General features: G+C 41.2%; 1 protein-coding gene across 2 annotated transcripts in view; it reads left to right on the top strand.

The window, feature by feature from the left end:
* CNTLN (centlein) overlaps positions 1-25,278 on the top strand; it is a 267,130-nt gene that overhangs the window by 122,025 nt on the left and 119,827 nt on the right. The window contains exons 9-11 of one of the 2 annotated variants that reach the window (XM_084834565.1): positions 9,975-10,148; positions 20,479-20,604; positions 23,619-23,740. In XM_084834565.1, the coding sequence (XP_084690691.1) occupies positions 9,975-10,148; positions 20,479-20,604; positions 23,619-23,740 (422 nt within the window). The remainder of the gene's footprint in view (positions 1-9,974; positions 10,149-20,478; positions 20,605-23,618; positions 23,741-25,278) is intronic. The other variant, XM_084834566.1, reaches the window with a different exon arrangement.

Consider the following 25,278-nt stretch of genomic DNA (forward strand, 5'->3'; position numbering starts at 1 on the left):
AAGCATACCCAGGGACTAGATGTTAGTTTTTTTGTATTGTATTAATTTTTAAAATTGATTTAGTTGTTATATTGTCTGCCACCTAGTATCTCATGTGATGAAGGGTGTGTGTAGAAATGTTTTAAAAATTGAAACCATGGAGTATATGAGCTCATGGCATGTTACCAATTATTTACCTCCAATCGTGGTTTAGATAATCAGAAATGTTATTTGTAAACTGATCAATCCCTTCTATAGCTCCAATTAATGATCCCTAAGAAATAGTGAAAGTGTGCTCCCCTATCATGCAGATACCAGTTTTGGAAGTCAAGGACATGTAAAGGCACAGTCAGTAAATAATCCACATTTGTGGAGGTTTCTAATCATACAAGTTCAGTGGCATAGTATGGCTTTTCTGTTTGAGGCAGTGGTTTGCTTGAAGTTAAGCAAATAGCATTTTTTTATTTGGGTTTGGTTTTCTTAATAAGTCGCTTTCTGGTCTGAACAGTTAGGACAATTTGGCATAAGAATACAAGCAAATAAATAATACTTCCTGGGTAGAATCCAATATAAATTCTACTTAGAGTAGACTGATTGAATGAATGGTGCTTAAGTTAGTCATGGCTAACTTAAGTCTTAGCCATTTCAACTAGTCTACTCTAAGTAGGACTTGCATTGAATTTTACCTCCTATATTTAAATGTGTATTAAATATGCTACATAATTTGTATCGTTTATTAGATTCCCGTACTATAGTTGGAAGACATTGCCATCACATTCTTATCTGAAGGATTACATATCTGCCAAAATACCGATCAAACATCACTGTTTTTGACTGTGCAACAGTTAGTATACAAGGTGCCATTTCTCTGTCTGCCTTCCAGTTCTGCCTCAAAACCCACATGGCCCTTGGCTGATCCCCTTAATACTCATTCCTGACTGTAACCAAATTATTTGGTATGTATAATTGCATCTACCTTTCCCCACCTCTGCCCCAAGTCTTCCTAAGAATTTCCACTTGCTGTGGCAACAAATCTTGACTGAAGATAGAAGTGTTTCTGTTTTTAATCCATGCACACACAACACTGGCTTATATCCTCCAGAACCAGGAGTCCAACCTCTATCTAGAATTTTAGTTCCTCAGACTTGAGAAAACTGTTTAATTAATCATATTTATATTTAAGAAACATTAACATAGCAGCATAGGCATTTCTGATACTGGAGATGCCAAATAAAGGTTTAAATAACAAGGGATACTATGCAGTGTTCATATATACTTTATGAAATTAATAAACCCCTGAAATAAGCAAGGCTGTGGTTACTCTGCACTAAAACTAAACCAAATCAAAATGTTTTGCTAAGAAAAGGGAATTTCATGACCTGCGTTAAGTATGCAGATCAAAGCAATTAGTTTCTTATTTTACAGAATTCCGTTAGGGGAGAGGCAGAGAGCTAGCAAGATGTGGGAGGTTCTCCCTCCAACTGGAAATTCTTCTCATAACTCCTTTTGGCTTCTGTAATTTTACAAAGCATTTCTGGACACTTCACAGTCTTAAGAAGTATTGCAGTGCCTACTCAAAAGCAAGACCTATTGCATGGGGTAGAGATTACTTCCAAGTAGGTGAGTGTAGTATTGCAGCCTTAGGGATGGATCCAGGATTTGCCTCCTGCAAGAGGAAGCCACCTTCAGTGACAGCAATGGCGGTCCCTTTGCCCAATTTTGGAAGGGCCCTTTGCCTGATTTTGGGGGGATCCCTCCTCCCCCACATACCACAGCTCACCCCATTCAACTGGGTCTTCTGACTCTCTGTGTAGCATTTTCAGGGGGGTGGAGAGGCTTCTGGTAAGTCCAATTCTGCCAGTGCAGTTGATTCAGCATAAATCTGGATTCAATCCTTAGATATTTTAAAAGATTTATCTATTGCCTTTCTAGAAGAATGCTTACAGTAATTGTGTGTTTTCCACTATAATATATTGTTACATTGGCTCAAAGTACTACAAAAACCTGTTTGAACAGGGGCTATAGTGAGACTGAAGGCATCTCTACACCTGCAACATATTGCACATTACTGATTGGCAAGTTTGCTGGTCCATTACACGATGTTGTAATCCCCCAGTGATTTTCCTGCCATTTCCCCCTGCCCATGATGACGATGGCAGTGATGTCGGGTGGTGGGCATATTGGTTATACTGACCTGCTGTCTTGCTACCACACCAGCTTGCTGTCACACTGTGACTAAATGCAATACACCAACTTTTGCTCCTGACTTTGGCTGCTTACTCCACAACACAGAATGGCCGGCATGCCAGCATTCCAGCAGTTCGCCGGGAAGCTGGGGGCCTATGGGAGCAGGGCTCAGGCAGCTTGGTAGAGGTTGCTGTCCACCTGCATTGCATGTCAATCACAACCAGACCATGAGTAATCGGTGAGGGGAAGGAAAGGGACAGGAGCCAAGGAGGAAATTTTGCAATGCTGCCAGTGTGTGCAATGGCTTTTTGTGGAAAAGTGGCCACCCTGTGAAAGGGTAAGGAATGGAATATAATGAGATAGAAACAACAGTGCAAAGGAGCCTGATCTAAATCTATGATAAAACCAGATGGAGAAAGCCCCAGTATTGATGTGGATTTCTGCCCCTGTGTGATGAGCCCCTGGAACAATTTTAGCGTACAATTCATGGGCAACAATGTCAGACCACTTTCAACTCTTTGAAAACAATTGTCTGTTTCAAGCCCATAACTTTTTCATGGGTTTAAGCAGAAACTTTAGATGCATGACTTACAGTTGGCCTGTGGTGAAATTATGAGCTGGCCAAATGCTCATGCCTGCTTAGCAAATAGATAGAATAGCAACTACATCTTCTCCAGAAGATAGCCCACAGTCTGATTGTACCCACAGTCTGTAAAATTGTAGCAAGGAGTGGGGTGGTTTTGTTTTTACTAGCTTAGACTGATATGCCAGCTGCTCCCTTTCTTACAGAAGGCAGATCTGTCAATGCTCATTCATGTCTTAGTAACCTCTAAATTGGAATTGTGGAACATGTCCTATACAAGGCTGTCCTTAAAAATTCCCAGAAACTTCAACTAGCCTCAGATGAGAGATGCACAAGCATTCTGTGTTTGTCCCAAAGACGCTTGATCCTCTGTGCACATTCCAACCACATGCAAAGAATCAATGTTTTGGGCAAAACACTTGCAAGTACTCAAGACATACACCTCCTCTTTTCTCTGCCCTTCGAGGGCTCATACAGCTAAAGGGAAAGGATGTTCCCTGGAGAAGCCAGAACCCCAGCTGCCACTTCCCCCTTTAAGTTTGGTGGGCCTTCATAGGGTATGTTTGTGCCTTGGCTCGGCGGGGGTGGGCAAGAGAAGGTGGTAGTGAGGCACTCAGGCTGTAGGTCAAATGGGCCCAGCTTGTAGCACGAAAAGGGAGAGGCAGATGTAGCTCCTGCTCCTTGATGGTGCATTCTTTTCCAGTGACAGATGTACTGGCCTTTGTTGGCAGGAATTGGCATGGCACTTATTAGCCCGGTGCCTGACTTGGTGGCAAAAAATGATCTGCTAACGAGGACCCCCTGCTGCTGCCGCTGCCTCCCCATTCTCTTAACTCTGGATACGTTTGGTGGGTCCTTGGAGAACAGAGGAAGGCAGTGGCAGGCACTTGTGCAGGTTGAGCATGTCCTGCTTGTTGCAGGCTAGGACCAAGGCCCTGCTAGACCCATACTTACTTGTGCGTAGTCAACCAGGAACATTCACTTGCACGAGCACCCCATTTGATTACTCATAATATCCTCACCCAAATTGTCATTGCCAGATTGTTTACTGGGGCTGGCAAGGCAGAAGACATGATATTATTTTATCTTCATTGGAAATGTATTTGTTTCTGAGCTCCGTTCAAAGTGTCTTGAAGCTGTGAAAGGCTTGGGATTGGGTACCTTAAGGACTGATGTCTCCTATATGTTCTTTACTGTGCACACTGATCAACATAAGAGGCCCTGTTCCATGTACCTCTGCTGACTGAGCGTGATAGGTTGGTATAAGAAGCAGAGCCATTTCAGACATGGTACCAGTACTTTGGAATGCCCTCATTAGGGAAGCCAACCTGGCATCATCTTTATGTTCCACCAGCTGATTAAGATGTGTATTTTGGGGAGGCCTTTTCTGGAAACTGATAGCTGATTGGGATTTTCTCATTGCTGTTGTGATTAGCCTTCCTGTTGCATGTATTTTTTAAAAAAATTATCATTATTAATCATCAACATCATTATTTTATATATAAAATTCAAAGTCGGAAGTTAATTGGTCACCCCTTTTTGAATGCATTCCCACTGACCAATTTTCATGAAACACACTTCATTGGAAAGCTCTTGACACACAGATCCATGAATAACAATGGTTTTCAGAATATATCAAAGTTGGGAGTTTATTTACGTCCATAATGCTTCCATTTTTTTAAACAAATTTGGGTATTTTCTATAACAATGTACTAAAAGTTTTATTTTTAATATAAAAATCAAATATGATTAAACAAATATTAATTAATTGCAAACGGGAGCAAAATGAAATACTATCACAAAAAAAGTCTCTGTACACCAATAAACACAAGTGCCTGCCACATTACAATAATATGCCAGTAACATATGATTTGTAAACTAATCATGAAGGGATAAAGGGACACCTACATTAAAAGAAACCCAGTCAAAGTTTAGCTATTGCTCAGAAAGGAAGTCTCTAGCTGTTAAGTTGAACAAAATAACATTTAAATGTTTCTGTACACTTTTATAAACACAGGTGCAGGCCAAACTACAATGATATGCCAGTAACATATTGCATGTAAACAAATCATGAAGGGATTAAGAGACAGCTACAGTTAAAAGTAACTTAGTCAGAGATTAGTTATTGCTCAGAATGGAAGTCTCTAGCTGTTAAATTTAACAAAATAGCATTTATATATTCCACGTATTACTAACATGCCTAGATATCAAATGCTTACCAGTAACCGACAGGTGAACTGTGAGTCTAAGCGTGCCTCACGTCACCACGCTAATTCTACCCCTCTAGCCCCTAGAGAAGAAACGTTGTGCCCCACCTGGATGCTGCCATGCCCACCTTGGCAAACCTGCATATGCAGGCAATCCATTGGCCTTTTTAGGACAATGAAGCCCTTACAACGGTCAGTATTTCAAACCAACCCAGGTGTAGGAGAAAGACTGTGCCTGTCAGCATGTGTCCTGCAACCAATATCGACAGGTTTGATATTGCCAATTGTGTCAAGGTTTGCGAACACTGTGGGACCTTGCTTTTCAACCCAGTTCGCCATTCTTCTGTCCTTTGTCATTAGCATCAACAAGAGCCAGGGACAGACTGTGGACCAAGCTGGCATCTATCTGCCTATCTTCTGCCTCGACAACTCTACGTTCCCATGAGTCATGTGTGCTTATTGGCAAACCTCAAAACCTTTAAGTTGTTGATGGACCAGAACAAAGATGTTACAGTGGCTGCCCTGGAGTTTACACTAAGAACATTGTGTTTAAGGAAGTTTTGTAACACTTCTACATAAAAGATGTAACACTCTGATGTTTCAATAAATTCAGTTAATTAAGTTAAACCTTTTGTTGGATTTTCTCCATGAACTGTCTTCATGGGTAACCATCTGGTTGTTATCATCATCATCATCATCATCATCATCACCATAATCATTTTATTGATTCTTTTAACTTTTTGTTGTTTGCTGCTTTGAGCTCTCAAAAATTCAGGACATACTTTTTTAAAAGTAAAAGGTGTAACTGAGCAAGAAATTAGCTGTTCTGGGAGGCTTTGGCCTGACAAAATGGGATATAACCTCTAATGTATTTTTATTTCTTCTGTGATTGTTTTTGTTGTCAAGTGTTGGTCTATTGTTTGTTGTGGTTCTGTTGTATTTTATGACCTATTATAAACTGCCCTGAAAATTTTAATGAAAAGATGGTATAAAGTGTGTTACACAGTAAACAAACACATAAATAGCACTTTCGGAGCTTAGGAATTTGAGCAAGTATTTGGAACCCCATATATAAACTGCAAACCCTGTGTTATCCTCTCCAGCAGCTGCTAACATAATTACTTGCTGTTAAAGAAAAAGGCAAGGGACAAAGTCCACAGAATTACAGACACACGAAACATTTGTAGTTAATTTAGTCCAAATCTGTGTATAATGATGTAATGTAAATGATTCTGTAATTTGAAATGATTCAAATCGCCAACGTTCGCTGGATCATGGAGAAAGCAAGAGAATTCCAGAAAAACGTCTATTTCTGCTTCATTAACTACGCTAAAGCCTTTGATTGTGTGGATCACAACAAACTGTGGCAAATTCTTAAAGTGGTGGGAATACCAGACCACCTTACCTGTCTCCTGAGAAACCTGTACGAGGGTCAAGAAGCAACAGTAAGAACCAGACATGGAACAACCGAGTGGTTCAAAATTGGGAAAGGAGTACGACAAGGCTGCATATTGTCACCCTGCTTATTTAACTTATATGCAGAGTACATCATGAGAAACGCCGGGTTGGATGAATCACAGGTCGGAATTAAGATTGCCGGGAGAATTATCAACAACCTCCGATATGCAGATGATACCACCCTAATGGCAGAAAGCGAAGAGGATCTCAAGAGCCTCTTGTTGAGGGTGAAAGAGGAGAGTGCAAAAGCTGGTTTGAAACTCAACATTAAAAAAACGAAGATCATGGCATCTGGCCCCATCACTTCCTGGCGTATAGAAGGGGAAGAAGTGGAAGCTGTGACAGATTTTATTTTCTTGGGCTCCAAGATCACCGCAGATGGTGACTGTAGCCATGAAATTAAAAGACGCTTGCTCCTTGGGAGGAAAGCTATGGCAAACCTAGACAGCATAGTCAGAAGCAGAGACATCACCTTGCCGACAAAGGTCTGTCTAATCAAAGCTATGGTTTTCCCAGTAGTAATGTATGGCTGTGAGAGCTGGATTATAAGGAAGGCTGAGCACCGAAGAATTGATGCTTTCGAACTGTGGTGCTGGAGAAGACTCTTACGAGTCCCCTGGACTGCAAGGAGGTCAAATCAGTCCATCCTAAGGAAATCAACCCTGAGTGCTCATTGGAAGGACAGATACTGAAGCTGAAGCTGAAAAATTTTGGCCACCTAATGCGAAGAGAAAACTCTCTGGAAAAGACCTTGATGCTGGGAAAGACTGAAGGCAAAAGGAGAAGGGGACGACAGAGGATGAGATGGCTAGATATCATCACCGATGCAATGAATATGAACTTGAGCACGCTCTGGGTGAGAGCTGGGGACAGGAAGGCCTGGCGTGCTATGGTCCATGGGGTCACAAAGAGTCGGACACGACTGAACGACTGAACAACAACAACAAATGATTCTGTATATAAAAATGGTTTATGTATGCAATCCATAATATCCAGATTAAGCAGAGGACAGGTAAATAAATGTAAATCTTGTCAGAAACACCCAGGACAAAGAATTAGTGTAGCAGAGCAAGTTCAAGTTAAACTAAATCAAGTAAGAACCAGGTTTACATGTCTTGACAATGTTAAGACAACCCAGGAATTGTCAGGGCTGAGCAGCAGTGCACCTGTTGCTTCCGCTTTCAATCAACAAATCATGGGCGATTGTTGGATTAACTCTGGGTTGTTTAACCCCTGAACAAGTCAGAGTTCCAGGTTCGCCCTGATAGCAACCCAGGAAAGGACTTCCTAGGTTGTTGAACAAAAGCGACTTCCTAGGTTGTTGAACAAAAGCGCTGCTGCTTGGCCCTGACAATTCCTGGGTTAAACAACCTAGGAATTGTTCTGAAGTGTGAACTGTGTCAGTAGGTTTTGCCATACGCTACAGAAAAGGTAAGCTTTACCCCAAGCTGCCAGGCAGTATGAACTCTTCATTCATACATTTTCCATACCTGTAATCAGTTAGTTATGGGCTCTGTTCAGATGCTACTTCTCCCACCTTAGTGCTACATACATTGGACAAGTTTGCATGTCACGCTAAGCCACCCTGATATTAAGCCACCGTGTTTGCTGAACATCCCATGTTACTCCAGACAGACAATCGGGTGCATGGCATCTTGGCATGGCTTCTTTCCCCCTTTCCTCAGTCTTCCTGCCCCCTCCTAGCACAAATCCCAGCTCCCTTTGCCGCACAACCCCTCTCAGATCCTTGTATTCCTGATGGCCGAGACCTCCCCCCATCCTGCGATTGCAACATTGCTGTCAAACCTACAGTTCTTTTAGTCCTTGGAGCTTCGTATTTTCCATGGAGGGAAACTCACCCCCCCCCCCAGTGCTACCCCCTTTCTGAGCAATTTGTATGCTGGCAACCCTTTTGTTCGGTCCTTCGATTTTGTGCAAATGGGATCGGTATTTTTTCCTTGTCCTTCAATTTTGCGCAAATGGGCTTGCCCACTCTTGCCTAGCGGTTCTCTCGCTGTTTTACACAACCCACACTGAAGTGACTGCCAGGTTCGGACATCACAACAAGCCACCCTGAAAAGAAGTCACCCTAACCCTACTACACACCATGTGTTCTCAGGGTAGCTTGTTTGCGAAAAACAACCCATGACGGAAAAGCTGCACCAGGTTCAGATGTCATGTCAGATGTGAGTTGGTGATAACTCACTGTGGCTTAATGTGACATGCAAACCAGGTCACTGAGATTAGGAAGAGGATCTCCTTGGGTTCTCATTACTTCCTTGGTCTGGTGAGGACATACGAGGTGAGATCCTGTAAGGCAGAGACCCAATCCTGGGGGAGCCTGGAATATCTGAAGAGATGCTAGAAGGTTGAAAGCAAAACAAGTCTGCCCAAGATGACTGTCACTGTCGTCTTCTGTCCTGAGAAATTGTGCAGTTTTGTGTTTGAAATTTCATCATGTTGTAGTTGATTGAATTCTCTAGAATTGGAACAGAGAATAATTATGTTATTATTATAAAAGAAGCTTATGTTTAGAACTTTTGATAACAGACATGGTAGAGCTGAACTATGGACTTGGTGGTAGTGATTCCAAGGATTCCATGGTATGTCTAAGAGTTGCCATCAAAAGCAACATGGATTCTGTGCTCTGATAATGTTTTGAAAGCTGATGCAAAGCTATAACATCTTTTGGGTCATGATGAGGACTGAATTATCGTGAGCACATTACACCAGTGTTCTGGTGTCTGCAGAGGCTTCCTTTTGCTTTTCAATTCAAGATGTTGGTGTTCTGGTGACCCACAGAGACCTAAATGGCATGGGCCCAAAATATCTAACAGTCTTCCTTCACCCATGTACTTTAAGACTTCTTGGGAATGTCCCACTAACCATACCATCTATGTGCCAAGTAAGGACAAAAGAGACACTTACTCTGCAGTCCTATGCATATTTACTCAGAAGTAAGTCCAATCAATTTAAATGAGGCTTCCTCACAGGTAAGTGGGTATAGGATTGCAGCCTAAGAGAGATGTTCTCAATGGTTGTGCCATAACTTTTGAGTTCCTTTGCCCTGAATATTCTCCCAAGTTTAAGTGCCATTTAGAAGCAGTGAAATTCCGTGTTATTCTTATTGGCTTTTGATGCCAGGGATAGGATAAAAAATAATAGGTTGGGATAGGACAAGATGGGATTTAATAAATGCATTTCAGGGTTTTATTATTAGCATATTGTTATCCATCCTGTTCCCCTGGGATGGGGAGGGCTATGGAATTATATGAAATAAATGCCTGGGGAAATTGTCCAAATCTCAACAGATAAAATCCAAATAAATATTTTAATGCACTTAGTCCTGTGACCAATTGTGGAATATAGATAAATCAATATGCACCTGGGGTTATTTTCTTTTACTTTTCTCCTCAAATGTAAAGGATGTTATTTTGGTATGTCACTTTTATCTCTAAGCTTAGTTGACTAAAGTATATAAGGTGATGTCTTTAGAGGTATTATTCTACATTTTGCTTTTATCCCCTATGTTCCAAGGTATTTGTCCTTCTGTTTTCTAGGAATTCCAACAGTATACTTTAAGTGAGCTAGAGTATCTCATAACATCACAAAAGTCTGAAATAAAGCTTTTGCAAGAAAAATTGAAAAGAGCAAATCATACACTAGCAGATCATAGCCTTTGCAGTAGAGATTTCTTGGATTGCATCAATGCTAGGGCTGGGAGGAAATACAAGGTAGGAAAGCTTTATTGCCTTGTGTATTTGTGTCAAAATGAGGTTGGCAAAGCTTGACATTTTGCTCTGGGACTTGGATAATAACAGTTTTAATAACTGTCGATGCTACTTATAATTCTGGAAGCTTGATCGAAGAGTGTTTTTATTATCTGCCAAAGACTTGTTAAAATAACTGTTGGGAGTAGGAAGTTTTACCTTATTAAACACTGAATAAAGGATTGTTAATTTAATGAAATTATTTAAAGGTTCAATTCTTTGTAGGATTCTTAAGATGAATATTTATTACTTGATACTGTTAGTGAGGATGCCCATTCTTTCCAAACAGATGAACTTAAGACATTGAGTTTGAGATTTAAAAGTTTGTAATTAATGGAAATGCTGAGTTAGGAGTTCTATACAACTGTTGTTATTTTATCTGTAGCATTAATTGGGGAATCTGAAGTTACTTATTTTACATTTATTTATTTTATCTATTCGAATTTTTATTTCACTCTGCTCTGGAGGCTTAGGGCTTGTTACATTATGTCATTAATCAAAACAAAAATAACATAGATTAAATCAAAATAACCCGACAAAATAACCAGCAAAGGAGATTGTTACCTTGTCGTGGTGCTGGAGCTTGAGCACCTCAATGATGTCATGAGCTAAACCGTGAAGGGACACCCAAGATGGGAAGGTCATGGCAGAGAGGTCAGACTAAATACGATCCCTGGGGAAGGAAACGGCAACCCACCCCAGTATTCTTGCCATGAAAACTAAATGGATCAGTACAACCAGAGATATGTCGGTATACCATCGAAAGATGGGACTCCCAGGTCGGAAGATGGTCAAAATGCTACCGGGGAGGAACAGAGGATAAGTTCAACTAGCCCCAGATGTGGTGACGCAGCTAGCTCAAAGCCGAAAGGATGGCTAGCAGCCGATGGTGCTGGTGGTGAACAACTAATCCGATGTTCTAAAGATCAACACACCACAGGAACCTGGAATGTAAGATCTGTGAGCCAGGGCAAATTGGATGTGGTTACTGGGGAGATGTCAAGATTAAATATAGACATTTTGGGTGTCGGTGAACTGAAATGGACTGGAATGGGCCACTTCACATCAAATGACCACCAGATCTACTACTGTGGACAAGAGGACCACAGAAGAAATGGAGTAGCCTTCATAATTAATAATAAAGTGGCTAAAGCAGTGCTTGGATACAATCCAAAAAATGACAGAGTGATCTCATTTCGAATTCAGGGTAAGCCATTTAACATCACAGTGATCCAAATATACGCCCCAACCACAGATGCTGAAGAAGCAGAAGTAGATCAGTTCTGTGAGGATCTGCAGCACCTACTGGATAGTACACCAAACAAAGATGTTATTTTCATTACAGGAGACTGGAATGCTAAGGTGGGTAGTCAAACGACACCTGGAATCACATGCAAGCATGGTCTGGGAGAACAAAATGAAGCAGGACATAGGCTGATAGAATTTTTCCAAGACAACTCACTGTGCATAACAAACACTCTCTTCCAACAACCTAAGAGACGACTTTATACATGGACTTCACCAGACGGTCGACACCGAAATCAGATTGACTACATCCTTTGTAGCCAAAGGTGGCGGACATCTATGCAGTCGGTAAAAACAAGACCTGGAGCTGATTGTAGTTCAGATCACGAACTTCTTATTGCACAATTTAGAATCAGACTAAAGAGAATAGGGAAGACCCACAGATCAGTTAGATATGAGCTCATGAATATTCCTAATGAATATGCAGTGGAGGTGAAGAATAGATTTAAGGGACTAGATTTAGTAGATAGGGTCCCAGAAGAACTATGGACAGAAGTTCGCAACATTGTTCAGGAGGCGGCAACAAACAACATCCCAAAGAAAAAGAAAACCAAGAAGGCAAGATGGCTGTCTGCTGAGACACTGGAAGCAGCCCAAGAAAGAAGGAAAGCAAAAGGCAACAGTGATAGGGGGAGACATGCCCAATTAAATGCAAAATTCCAGAGGTTAGCCAGAAGAGATCATGAATTATTTTGAAACAAGCAATGCGCGGAAGCGGAAGAAGATAATAGAATAGGAAGGACAAGAGACCTCTTCCAGAAAATTAGAAACATCGGAGGTAAATTCCAGGCAAAAATGGGTATGATCAAAAACAAAGATGGCAAGGACCTAACAGAAGCAGAAGAGATCAAGAAAAGGTGGCAAGAATATATGGAAGATCTGTATAGGAAGGATAATAATATCGGGGATAGATTTGACGGTGTGGTCAGTGAGCTAGAGCCAGACATCCTGAAGAGCTTTACCTTTACCTCTAGCTTTACCTATCTTAAGGAGCTTCTCCAGCATCATCAGACAGGCCGCTTAACAAGATCAGCCTCAGATGGCCTTCTCTCTGTCCCATCAGCCAGGACAGCTAGACTGGTGGGGACGAGGGAGAGGGCCTTTTCTGTGGTGGCCCCCACTCTGTGGAACTCCCTCCCTAGGGAACTCTGCCAAGCCTCCTCTTTAATGAGCTTCCGCCGTGCATTAAAAACGTGGCTGTTCAGGCAGGCATTTGGGGTGGGTTAGGGTATTTTAGAAAATGTTTTTATTGTAGAATTTTATTGTTTTAAACTGTTTTATTATATGCTGTACATCGCCCAGAGTGGCTGGGTGACCGGCCAGATGGGCGATTAATAAATTTAATAATATATATATATAAGAGTGAAGTTGAATGGGCCTTAATAAGTATTGCTAATAACAAGGCAGCAGGAGAGGACGGTATCCCAGCTGAACTGGTTAAAATCTTGCAAGATGATGCTGTCAAGGTGATGCATATGCCAACAAATTTGGAAAACACAAGAATGGCCAACAAATTGGAAAAAATAAACTTATATCTCCATACCAAAAAAGGGAAGCACCAAAGAATGTTCAAACTATCGAACAGTGGCACTTATTTCACATGCCAATAAGGTAATGCTCAAGATTTTGCAAGGTAGACTCCAGCAATTCATGGAATGAGAATTGCCAGAGGTACAAGCTGGGTTTAGAAAAGGCAGAGGAACTAGAGACCAAATTGCCAATATCCGCTGGATAATGGAGAAAGCCAGGGAGTTTCAGAAAAACATCTATTTCTGTTTTATTGACTATTCTAAAGCCTTGACTGTGTGGATCATAACAAATCGTGGCAAGTTCTTGGTGGTATGAGGATACCAAGTCATCTTGTCTGCCTCCTGAGGAATCTGTATAACGACCAAGTAGTAACGGTAAGAACAGACCACAGAACAACGGACTGGTTTAAGATTGGGAAAGGAGTACAGCAGTGTTGTATACTCTCACCCTACCTATTCAACCTGTACGCAGAACACATCATGCGACGTGCTGGGCTTGATGAAGCCAAGGCTGGATTTAAAATCACTGGAAGAAACATTAACAATCTCCGATATGCAGATGATACCACTTTGATGGCTGAAAGCGAGGAGGAGCTGAGGAACCTCATGACGAAGGTGAAAGAAGAAAGTGCAAAAGGTGGGTTGCAGTTAAACCTCAAAAAAACCAAGATTATGGCAACCAGCTTGATTGATAACTGGCAAATAGAGGGAGAAAACATGGAGGCAGTGACAGTCTTTGTCTTTCTAGGTGCAAAGATTACTGCAGACTCTGACTGCAGCCCGGAAATCAGAAGACGTTTACTTCTTGGGAGGACAGCAATGACAAATCTTGATAAAATAGTCAAGAGCAGAGACATCACGCTGACAACATAGTTAAAGCAATGGTATTCCCCGTAGTAACCTATGGCTGCGAGAGCTGGACCATAAGGAAGGCTCAGCGAAGGAAGGTAGATACTTTTGAACTGTGGTGCTGGAGAAAAATTCTGAGAGTGCCTTGGACTGCAAGAAGATCAAACCAGTCCATACTCCAGGAAATAAAGCCAGACTGCTCACTTGAGGGAATGATCTTAAAGGCAAAACTGAAGTACTCTGGCCACATAATGAGAAGACAGAATACCCTGGAGAAGATGCTGATGCTAGGGAAAGTGGAATGCAAAAGGAAGAGGGGCCGACCAAGGGCAAGATGGATGGATGATATTCTGGAGGTGACGGACTCGACCTTGGGGGAGCTGGGGGTGGCGATGGCCGACAGGAAGCTCTGGCGTGGGCTGGTCCATGAAGTCATGAAGAGTCGGAAGCGACTGACCGAATAAACAGCAAAAAACCCGACATACCTGCATAGCACTGATTTCCAAATGTCAGTCAAATAAGAATGACTTTTGCTGGTGCTGGAAGATGCTCCAGTTGTGGGGAAAACATCCAGCGGATGGGAAATACCTAATCATGAAGTAGCTACACAGAACACTAGTAAATGTGTCTTATTCTTCAGGCTTGTTGTATGCACAGTATTGTTAACAAAGCACTTTTTTGCGTAATATTAATCACAAGAGCAATGAGGAAGGAAGAGATGTTTAAGATACTTGATGTCAACAATTTTTAGGGGTTTATAGGGCAGAACTACCATCTTAAATTATAGCTGGAAGCTGGTAGGAAGTCATTATTTATTAAGATAGGGATATGGAGTATTTAGACTGCTCTTTTGTATAATACTATGTAACTGTCATTAAAATCAACCATTATGTTCATTTAAGGAATGTGTGTAAATTACTGAGGTATAGCTGCTACACTTGCTTAATTTATAACATTTTTGTAGATCTGGTGTGTAAAAATAGACACTGGCTTTATAAAACATAAAAAACATTATCAGAGATTTTAAAATACAGTCTGTAAGAAATGGGGCTTTCTTCCTTTTCTGGACCACCAGGAAGGAAATGGCATCTTCTGGAATCCTAAGTATTCTAACTTGGAGCTAAGTCCCATGAGCATACTTCGGATTGGGCTGTAGGTCTGGAATCCTAACCACACTTTCTGTAGAAGTAAACTTGTTTTAAAATCAATGGATTCTGTGCTCAAATAAGTGTGTTTTAAACGTATCTTCATACATGGAATCTGACATAGGCAGAGGCAATCATGCAGATCCTTCCCATCCATTTGTCAGCTGGATAAGGGGAAGGCTTTAATCAGGAGGGATTGGAACGCCTTTGTCACTGGGTTCAGAGGAGGGCAATGAAAATGATCAGGGGACTGGAAACAAAGCCCTATGAGGAGACACTGAAAGAACTGGGCATGTTTAGCCTTGAGAAGAGAAGACTGAGGGGAGATAGGATAGTGCTCTTCAAGTACTTGAAAGGCTGTCACAGAGAGGAAGACCAGGATCTCTTCTCGATCATCCCAGAGTGCAGGACACGGAATCATGGGTTCAAGTTCCAGGAAGCCAGATTCCGGCTGAACATCAGGAAAAACTTCCTGACTGTCAGAGCAATACGAGAATGGAACCAATTACCTAGGGAGGTGGTGGGCTCTCCTACACTGGAGGCATTCAAGATGAAACTGGACAGCCATCTGTCAGGGATGCTTTGACTTAGATTCCTGCATTGAGGAGGGGGTTGGACTCGATGGTCTTACAGGCCCCTTCCAAGCCTACTATTCTATGATTCTATGATTGGGAATTGGGGTGTTTACCTATTCTGGATGGGGTTGCACTCCCTCTGAAGGAGCAGGTCCATAGTTTGGGGTTGCTGCTGAATCCATCTTTATCACTGGAGGCCCAGGTGGCCTGGAGCACCCATTACCAACTTCAGTTGGTACACCAACTATGGCTGTTCCTGGATAGGGATAGCCTAACCACGGTGATCCATGCATTGGTAACTTCCCAATTAGATAGACAATGTAGTGTGCTCTATGTGCGTCTGCCCTCATGCGTGGTTCAGAAGCTGCAACTAGTTCAGAATGCAGTAGCTAGGGTGCCCACTGGGACACCTAGCCATGCCCACAGAACAGCTGTGTTAAAAGAACTGCATCGGCTGCCTATTAGGTGCCAAGCCATTTACAAGGTTATGTTATTGTCATACAAAGCCCTAAACAACTTGGGACCAGGATATCTAGCAGACTGCCTTCCCCTGTACATACCAAGGCAATTTTAAGATCAGCAGAGGAGGGCTTGGTGGTCATTCCAAAGCAAATGGAATGTTGCCATGAAATACGCAGACAGGGACTTTGCCCTCTCTGTAGCGGCACCCACCATCTGGAGAACCCTCCCTCATGTAGTTCAGGAGGCAGAAAACGTGACATCTTTCATATGCCTCCTGAAAACACACTTGTTCACCCAGGCTTTCTCTTGGCTGTAAGTAAATTAATTATATGCTCCATTTTACTGCTCCTTGATTTTTTTTTTTTAGCTGTATTTGGATGTGTTTTTAATGTTGTGTTTTTGTGCTGTGTTTTAATGTTGTGTTTTTCATATTGTATTTTAATATTGTGAACTGCTAAGAGATTTTATTATATTCAGCAGTATTTAAGTGCCACAAATAAATGAATGAATAAATAAATTGGCCTCACCTACATGGATCTGGACTTTTGAACACTGGAGGCTGGTGGCTCCAATTTTGGTGGGGCTGTGAATCCACTCTGGGTTTCAGTGAGAAGCAGCCAGTGAGAACTCTAAAGGAGCTATACAAAGTGCTGAACCTATTTTGAGAATAGGGGTCAGCACCTTAGATAGTTCCTTTAAAGTTATGGCTGGTTCTGACTGAAACCCAAAATGGATTCACAGCCCCACCGAACTAAGAGCCACCAGCCTCCACTAATTCCAAACATTACTGTAGTGGGTATCTCCCACCTGTTTGGCTCACAAACAGATAACACATTACATGTAATTTTAGAGAACTCTTGTGGGGGGAAGATGAAAACTTGATTCCCCCTGCCCCATCACTTTTAGTCATTCTAAAACTCTTAATGTTGGTTGCACTATATTAAATTGGTTTAAAATCTCATCTATTTTTAGTCCTGGACACGAATTGCTCCCCTCATAAAGCGAAATAAACGCTCCCAAAAGTTTAAATGTTTAAGGCTCCAGGAGCTGGTAGGCAAGCCCAGTGGTACTCTTGGGCTTGAGTGGCCAGGGAGAAGCCATGCAGCCTTTGGGTGTGTGTGTTTGCTTTGCTCTGTGTAAGCAGAAATTGGTGTCCAGGACTTAGATTAAAACAGATTTAAATTAACAAAGCATGTGCAGAATCTTGTTTTGTATTCTAAACTGGGTGCTTACTTTGTACTTGAAGTGAGTATTACATGCTACTAAGAATGATATTTCCAAGTCAGGAAATGTGAACCCTTGAACAACATTATGGTTGAAGAAGTCATTGGCTCCTATACCACTGTGATAGGCTAAATGGTAAGTTCTCAACTGAGAACTCTGGGTATGAGAAGAAAAATTCAGGAGTGTGTATGTAGCAGTGGCATATTGCTTTTTGTTTATTTTTAACTTTTAAAACAGATGGTGGCTGCGGTGGAGGTCCTTTCACCATTTATCCTCCCACAGTGCCCTGGACATACTGTCATTCCGGAGCAATCTGGGAGAAAATGGCAACCCCATTAGCAATCACCTTTTTGTGATTGCTGCCATTTTCTCCCAGGATGCCTAAGTATGACACTGCATTCTGGAGGGGGATAGGGAATGGCAGCTGCCAGGAGGCAGCCTTTGAAAGGACTCCCACTGCTTCCTATTTAAAACGTTTTTTAAAACAAAAGGGCTGCTTCTGCAAAGGTAACCAGCCCCTGAAAATGTATGAATTGCTGAAATGGCCTGGGAATTTGCTGCCTGCAAAGACTAAGACTGCCTGCAAATACCTAAGACTATGGTATAAGGGAATATAATTAGTTTTGCCACTGTTACAGAAGCAGAGACATTCCACTTTGCTATCAAAGAATTCCCCCCACCCAATGTTTGTTGGCATAAGCAACTAGTTCATCTTTACTTACAGCTGATCTGCAGCAAAATGTATTTTATAACCTGTACCACACCATCAATGTACATGGCACTTACAGCTATTATTATAATAGTGTTTACAATACTACAAGCATAAAAAAGTTCTTAAAGATTTATATAGCATAGCAGTGCATTAGCTGCAAGAAATATACCCTACTAGAAAAGTTCATCTGATCTTAGCTATGATCTTAAGCACATAGCTTCTATTGAAATGAGAACTGGCTCACTGGAATCAGGGAAAGGGAGTACATTGGCAGTCCATTTATGTAACATGTACCTGGAGCATCTGACCAGAGAACATTCAGCCACAGGCTGCAATTATACTCCCTGGAATGGGGATGGGGATACCAAGATGTGTGGCCTATCAGAAGTGGAGACTTCAGCCTTGTTTGCCATGCATCATGAGTGTTCTCTTCAAAGGGAGCAGGGTTGCGGAGTAAAGATGAACAGTGGTTCTAGGAGATTGGGGTGGGGGTTGGCTAAGCACTGTCCTAAGCCTTCAATTTCGGCAGAGAGAGAAATCAAAACAATACTACTACTCATGATTATTTTAGTATTTGGGCCAGTTCACACTACCCATCAGCACTTATATGAGCACCTGTGGAGTGTTTGTAGCTAACACTGGCTTTGTAGCCAGAAAGTACTCATGTGTAGGTGCCAACACTTCCATATGATGATCACTTTTCATGGCCTTGCAAACTGACATGACAATGCCTTGGAAAAAATGGTACTGCTGTAACATGAATCCTGGTGACCATGTAGTCTCCGTGTGGAGCTATCAGTTCAGAAAAATGTTTTTTCACTATGAATGGCCCATGGGACTGTCTGTGTGCCTCTCAAACTGTTACCTTCCAACACCAGGGACAAAGCTGGGTGAGTTGTAGACCCCCATAAGCTGGTGTGCAGCTACGCTCCAGTGCTTCCTGGCCCACTTACAACAGGGCTGGATCAAGCCCTCTCTCTCTTAAGGATGTACACATGCTAAATGGTAACTATGCGAACTCGTAGCAGTGTTCCAGTCAGTTAAGCATCTGTAGGTCCTTCTGGCTTCCATGGGTCTTATGAGTGCTTAACTGTTTGCCTAATTAAAAACAGCTGCAGGGTAGAGGGATTGGACTGGAGCACTTGTGCTTGGGAAAGGGGGATTTTACTCTTTCTCTCTCTCTCTCACTGTTTTTCTGTTCAAAATTCCTCCCCTCACTTGAACTGCTATTAGCCTGTTGCGAAATATAGAAGACACCTATATTGTACCTGTCTTTTTCCCCCAGCAGGGCTAATGGCAGATTCCAGGGAGGGTCAACTGGAAAAACTGGGGGTTGGGTTGGGAAGACAGTTGTGGTCTCCCTGTCTCAGTGTTGGTGTCCCAATCCAGTTAGGAGAACTCCACTGCTACTTTTGAGTTTTTAAAGAATTATTGGGAGATCATGATATATATTCATGTATAGCTTGGCCCTTACGTTTATTTTTGTTCTAGTTTAACAGATGAACTGTAATAAATAACTCCTCCTTCCTCAAATTGTCCTCAAGAAATAATTTTTCAAAGGGAATTTTTTAAATGTTTTTCAAAGGAGTGTTCACCGGTCATCTGTATCTTCCCACTTTTGTGAACAAAAATTAAACGCAGAGCTCTGTAATCTTTATTTTTGCTTTCTTAAAAGATTAAGTGTGATCGATTTTGGAATAATTACAATTGTTCTTTATTTGACAAAATTAAAAAATGAAGAAACAGTGTGGGCAGTTAAATCATTAATCATATTACAGTGGGATAGACATGTTGCTCAGTGTTCCAACATGTTATTCAGAAATGCAGTAAAACTAGGCTGGATATGTCATTTCTTTTACATAAGGACATACAACATGGCACAAGCAAGAAGGTTGTCCCGTTTAAGTGCTAGTTTCACACATCCTTTCTCCAGATTGCTATATGAAGCTGCACATAATATAAACACACATTCTTGTCTCTAGTTAGGCATATTATAGTTAATGACCATATGGTCATTATGGTATAAGATCTACTGTCTGTTGTATTTATATTCCTCAAGCATATTGTTCCTTCAACTTCACAGTGTGTTAAACTATTTCAAAGGGGAAAAAATCCTTTCCCTCTTGTTTCTGGTTGTCCTATCAAGTGTAACCTTGGACCCTTATAGAGCAATTAGATCAGCCTCTATCCCCTCCTTTGTAATGAGGTTTCTTGCATTTCTGAGTCTATAACCCTTTAGTCTTCCCTAATGGGACATCATTATTCTGAAAGAAACAATGTAAATGTAAATGAATATTCTCATTAACGAGTCACAGAGAAACCTTTAGTGGTAGCTCTGTGGTAATTCTGCTTGTTATTTCTCTGGTATTCCATGCAGGATTTTTTTTTTATAATTCATTATTAGTATTCAAAATTACTTGTTCTTTAATTTTGCATGTCTTTCATAATCCGGTGTTCCAACCAGTTCAACCATGTCCTTGTTTTATTCTCCAGGAACCACCTGTGAAACGTTCAAGGTCTCTGTCCCCAAAGAGCTTTTTGAAAGAGTCGGAGGAACTAAGGAAGCTTAAAATAGCTGAAAGAAAGAGTAAAAACTTAGAAAAGGCACTACAGCTTAAGGTGAAAATTAAAGGACAAACAAAACAATGTTTTAGCTTTCTGTTGGAATGGACAGAGATAAACAAAAATTGTAGCCATTTTACAAAAGCCTATTGGAAATTGAAAATCAATTATGGGGAAGGTGTATGTTCCCTGTGCTTAAAGTTTTACCTTTTTGCCAGTGATTCATGTGCAACGAAAATGGAAAGTAAGATGTTCAGGTTGCTACATAAGTAGACATGGTCATCTGTTAATCAATGATTGAAGGACTTGGTCCCCTGCAAATACAGCTGTGCACTCCTAGAAAGCATTGTTTGCATGTTTTACCCATTACAGATCGTGTATATCATCATGTCTGAAATGGCTGTGCGTGCTTGTCATTGTACATGTGCCTGGGACCTGCAGCTGGTTGAATCTGCCTACCACACATGAGTGTGGTGCTATCGGCACATGTAGTTATTTCAAGCATCAGAGTGCATAGCATTCGCTCACAAAGTATTGTACACTTTTAATTTGTAACTCATGAAGCTGTCTTAAATGGATATTTAAATGTATCCTTGCATAAGGTGGGTTCGAACGTTTTAGATCTAAAAGTGTTTATGTGGTTCATTTTTACACACCAAAAAATACACCTAATGCATGGAGTTGTGGGTTCAGGCATGTGAATCCCTGGGAGTGCCAGAGGATGTAGAAACTGGGCTGGATGATATAATACAGTGATGTATAATGTAATGATGTAGGTGTATTGAGAGTAAACCTATAAAAATTCAACAGATTACTGTTTCATAAACTTCAAGAATCACTTATGGATGAAAATGCAGCGGGCGCTATTTTCCATCCTTCATGTTTACAGTTGATAAGTGTATGCTGTTGCAAGAAATACTTCTCAGTTTTGACAGTAATTCTTGAAACTCCTCAGCAATAGCATTCACTTGGCTCGACTCTAAATATCCATTTTAGGAACATCCAGTGGGATTTATTTTTTTTAATTTGAACAACAGAGCATTGCCTGCTCTGTCCCCCAGTGTCATGTTGCATAATCCCCCTTTGTTTCAAAAGTGGTTTGCTATGCAGCATTGGTTGATGTTGCTTGAGAAGCACAATCCAAAGTCCTGATGGACATGCAGAACCAGTTGTGGAGTTCTTTGGATCCTGGCCAATGTGTAGTCGCTTGCATTTTATGACAAATGCAAAATGATTATTTACAGTCAGGGCCAGAAATATTGGAACAAGGATAACTGTTTTGGCAGTTGGCCTCTGTACACCACCACATTGAAGTTGAAAGGAAACACACCCAGATGGGAGTGAAGTCAGGACTTTCAGTCGTAATTCAAGGGGTTTGACAAAAGTGGGGCACTAACCATTCAGGAAGGACAGCACGTGGCATACACACACCCTCATCGTTGGTGGCTCATAAGTAATGGAACAAATGGCTGACAAGCAGCTGCATGGCCACGTGTGGCCTGTTTCCTGGGTACCCCATGACCAATCGAACAGATAAAAGGCCTAGAGGTGGTTCTGAGTGTTACATTTGCATTTGGTAGCAGTTCACTGGAACTCCCAACATGAGGTCCAAAGAGGTGTCCATGTGAGTGAAGGAGGTCATCATTAGGCTGAGGAAACAAAATAAACCCATCAGAGAGATAGCAAAAACATTGGGAGTGGCCAACACAACAGTTTGGAACATCTTGAAAAAGAAGGAATGAACTGGCAAGCTCAGCAACAGCAAAAGGCCTGGAAGACCACAGAAGACAACTCAAGTGGATGACCGCAGAATTCTGCTCATGGTGAAGAGGAACCCTTTCACAACATCTAGCCGGGTCAAGAGCACTCTTGAGGAGGTAGGCATGTCATTGTCAACATCTACAGTTAAGAGACAGCTTTATGAATGTAAATACAGAGGCTTCACAACAAGGTGCAAACCACTGGTAACGCTCAAGAACAGACAGGCCAGATTAGCCTTTGCCAGCAAACACCTAAAAAAGCCTGCCCAGTTCTGGAATAAGATTCTTTGGACTGATGAAACCAAGATTAACTTGTACCAGAATTATGGGAAGAGAAAAGTACGGAGAAGGAAAGGAACAGCTCATGATCCAAAGTGTACCACATCATCTGTCAAACATGGTGGAGGCAGTGTTATGGCATGGGTATATATGGCTGCCAATGGAACCAGGTCACTGGTGTTTATTGATGACCTGACTGCTGATAAAAGCAGCCAGGATGAATTCTGCGGTATATAGGGCTCTACTTGCTGCTCAGATTCAGCTGAATGCTGCCAAACTGATAGGATGCCACTTCATATTGCAGATAGATAATGACCCAAAACATACAGCAAAAGCTACCCAAGAGTTTCTCCAGGCAAAGAAGTGGAATGTTCTTCAATGGCCAAGCCAGTCACCTGATCTCAACCCAATAGAGCGTGCTTTTCACTTACCGAAGACAAGACTGAAGGCAGAAAGACCCACAAACAAGCAGCAGCTGAAGGCAGCTGCAGTAAAGGCCTGGCAAAGCATCTCGAGGGAGGAAATTCAGCATTTGGTCATGTCCATGGGTTCCAGACTTCAGGCAGTCATTGACTGCAAAGGATTTTCTTCAGGTATTAAAGGCGATCCTTAAGTTTGAAATGATGTTGGTTTGTTCCATTACTTATGAGCCACCAATGAAGGGTGTGTGTGCATGCCCCTGGCTGTACTTCCTGAATACAGGAAGCCTAGTGCCCCACTTTTGTCAAACCCCTTGAATTACAGCTGGAAGTCCTGACTTTGCTCCCATCTGGGTGTGTTTCCTTTCAACTTCAATGTGGTGGTGTACAGAGGCCAACTGCCAAAACAGTTATCCTTGTTCCAGTATTTCTGGCCCTGACTGTAAGTCTAATCAGCCATGAGTGTGAAGACTTTTCAGTTACAATTGAAATGTAGCAAATTGTGTGTTGACAGTTGATTGTAAATAAGAAACTTAGCCATAGCATACGGTCACTGAAAATTCTTACGTTTTACTGAGACGTACCATTATCTTATCACCTTCATGTTATGCAGATCCGAGAAAATGGTGAGCTGAGACAAACCCATGAAAAGCGCAAAAAAAGGCTGCAGATGTTACAGACCAACTACAGAGCAGTAAAAAAGCAATTAAAGCAATGGGAGGAAGGCTATAGCAAGTAAGTTACACAGCTCATTAAAGCCATCATATGTATTAAATCCAAATACAGCTTTTACAGCTTAGGTGTTCTAGAAAGGAAGTTGTTTAAAGTGGGGACAAACCTTTCCTGATTCTCTGGTTGTCTTCTATTGTAGGAGAACACATGATACAGATTAATTTGATGAAATAACAAAACAAAAAGTGGCATAAACTGATATTCCATTAGATTCCATTTTAAGTTTCATAAATAGACAGAGATTATTAACTGTGCTACTACCAATTACTGCTGCTGTGAATGGTCACTGTGCTTGTCTTGTATCACAGACTATAGCTCTTGTGTTTTGTGACCATTTGTTTACACTATTTACACTTGCATGAAGAGAGAAGTGGGTGAGTCAGTGTGTGTAGGAGGGGGAAAGCGTATGATCTTGAGGCTTAGACACATAATGCCAAACCATATCAAACCATCCCATCCTGGTTTTTTTACAGCAATAGACTGATACAGTTACCTTCTTTGAGTTGTCAAACTGGTTATTTTATCTTGCAAAATTATGTCTTAATGATTTTTTAATGTTTGTGTAGATTTTATAATACACTGCAGTGTGCTCTAAATAATTGTGCATAATATGAAATAACCATTATAAATACATGCAATATTTCATTAGTATATACAGTTATATACTAACTGTATATACTAATATACAGTATTATGTATATGTATTACACTTTATACAGTAATATACAGTATTATGTATATGTATTACAACACTTTTCCTATTAGCTCAAGTCATTTGGCTATAACTTTTATGAATGATGGACAAGAACAACCTGTGTTTTAAACTGTGGACAACTTAAGTACTTCTAACATCGATAAATATATATTTAAGCATTCTTTCAAATTAATCTGGGAATCCAAATTGGGACATATTGGTACGGTGTACATGTGATACATTTCTAGCTCTATCCCCACCCTGTATCTGCCAGTTCTCTGGGCCACAAAATAATGTTGGTGCTACATCTGATGATAATTATTCCTGATCTCTGTTGCCAACTAATGCTGTGTGATATCCTAGCATTACTCTTGATAATTCTATTATAGTTGTTATTAGTAGAACGCAAGTCTTGGTTTCAGTGGATAAAATATTCAGGTAAAGGATCTGTTAACAGGACTGGGAAAGATCTCTGCCTGATTGTCTGAGAGCTGCTGCCATTTAGAATAGAAAATACTGGGCTAGATGGGCTTCTTATATCTCAGGTCATTACACTACAAAATGGTAGAGTGTGTTGTATTCTGTTCTCACCACATAATTGTTGGAGTAACAACACATAGATCTGGGTAATTTTAACAGTGATGAAAAGGGACTGATGGACCACATGGACCAAGCAGCCATTCTGAAATAAAAGCTAGGTTTTCACAGATTACATTTCTAATTAAACATCATTGTTCATTGATGCTTATAAATTATAAGAAGAAGGGAATGACTGCATTATAACCATGAGAGATAGAGATTTAGCAGTGGTGAAGGAAAATAACAGTAAAACTAATTGATAGTCTGC

Source organism: Heloderma suspectum, chromosome 2, assembly GCF_057233095.1.
Source record: "Heloderma suspectum isolate Gila_16-S chromosome 2, 16-S_ref, whole genome shotgun sequence".
Taxonomy (NCBI): Eukaryota; Metazoa; Chordata; class Lepidosauria; order Squamata; family Helodermatidae; genus Heloderma; species Heloderma suspectum.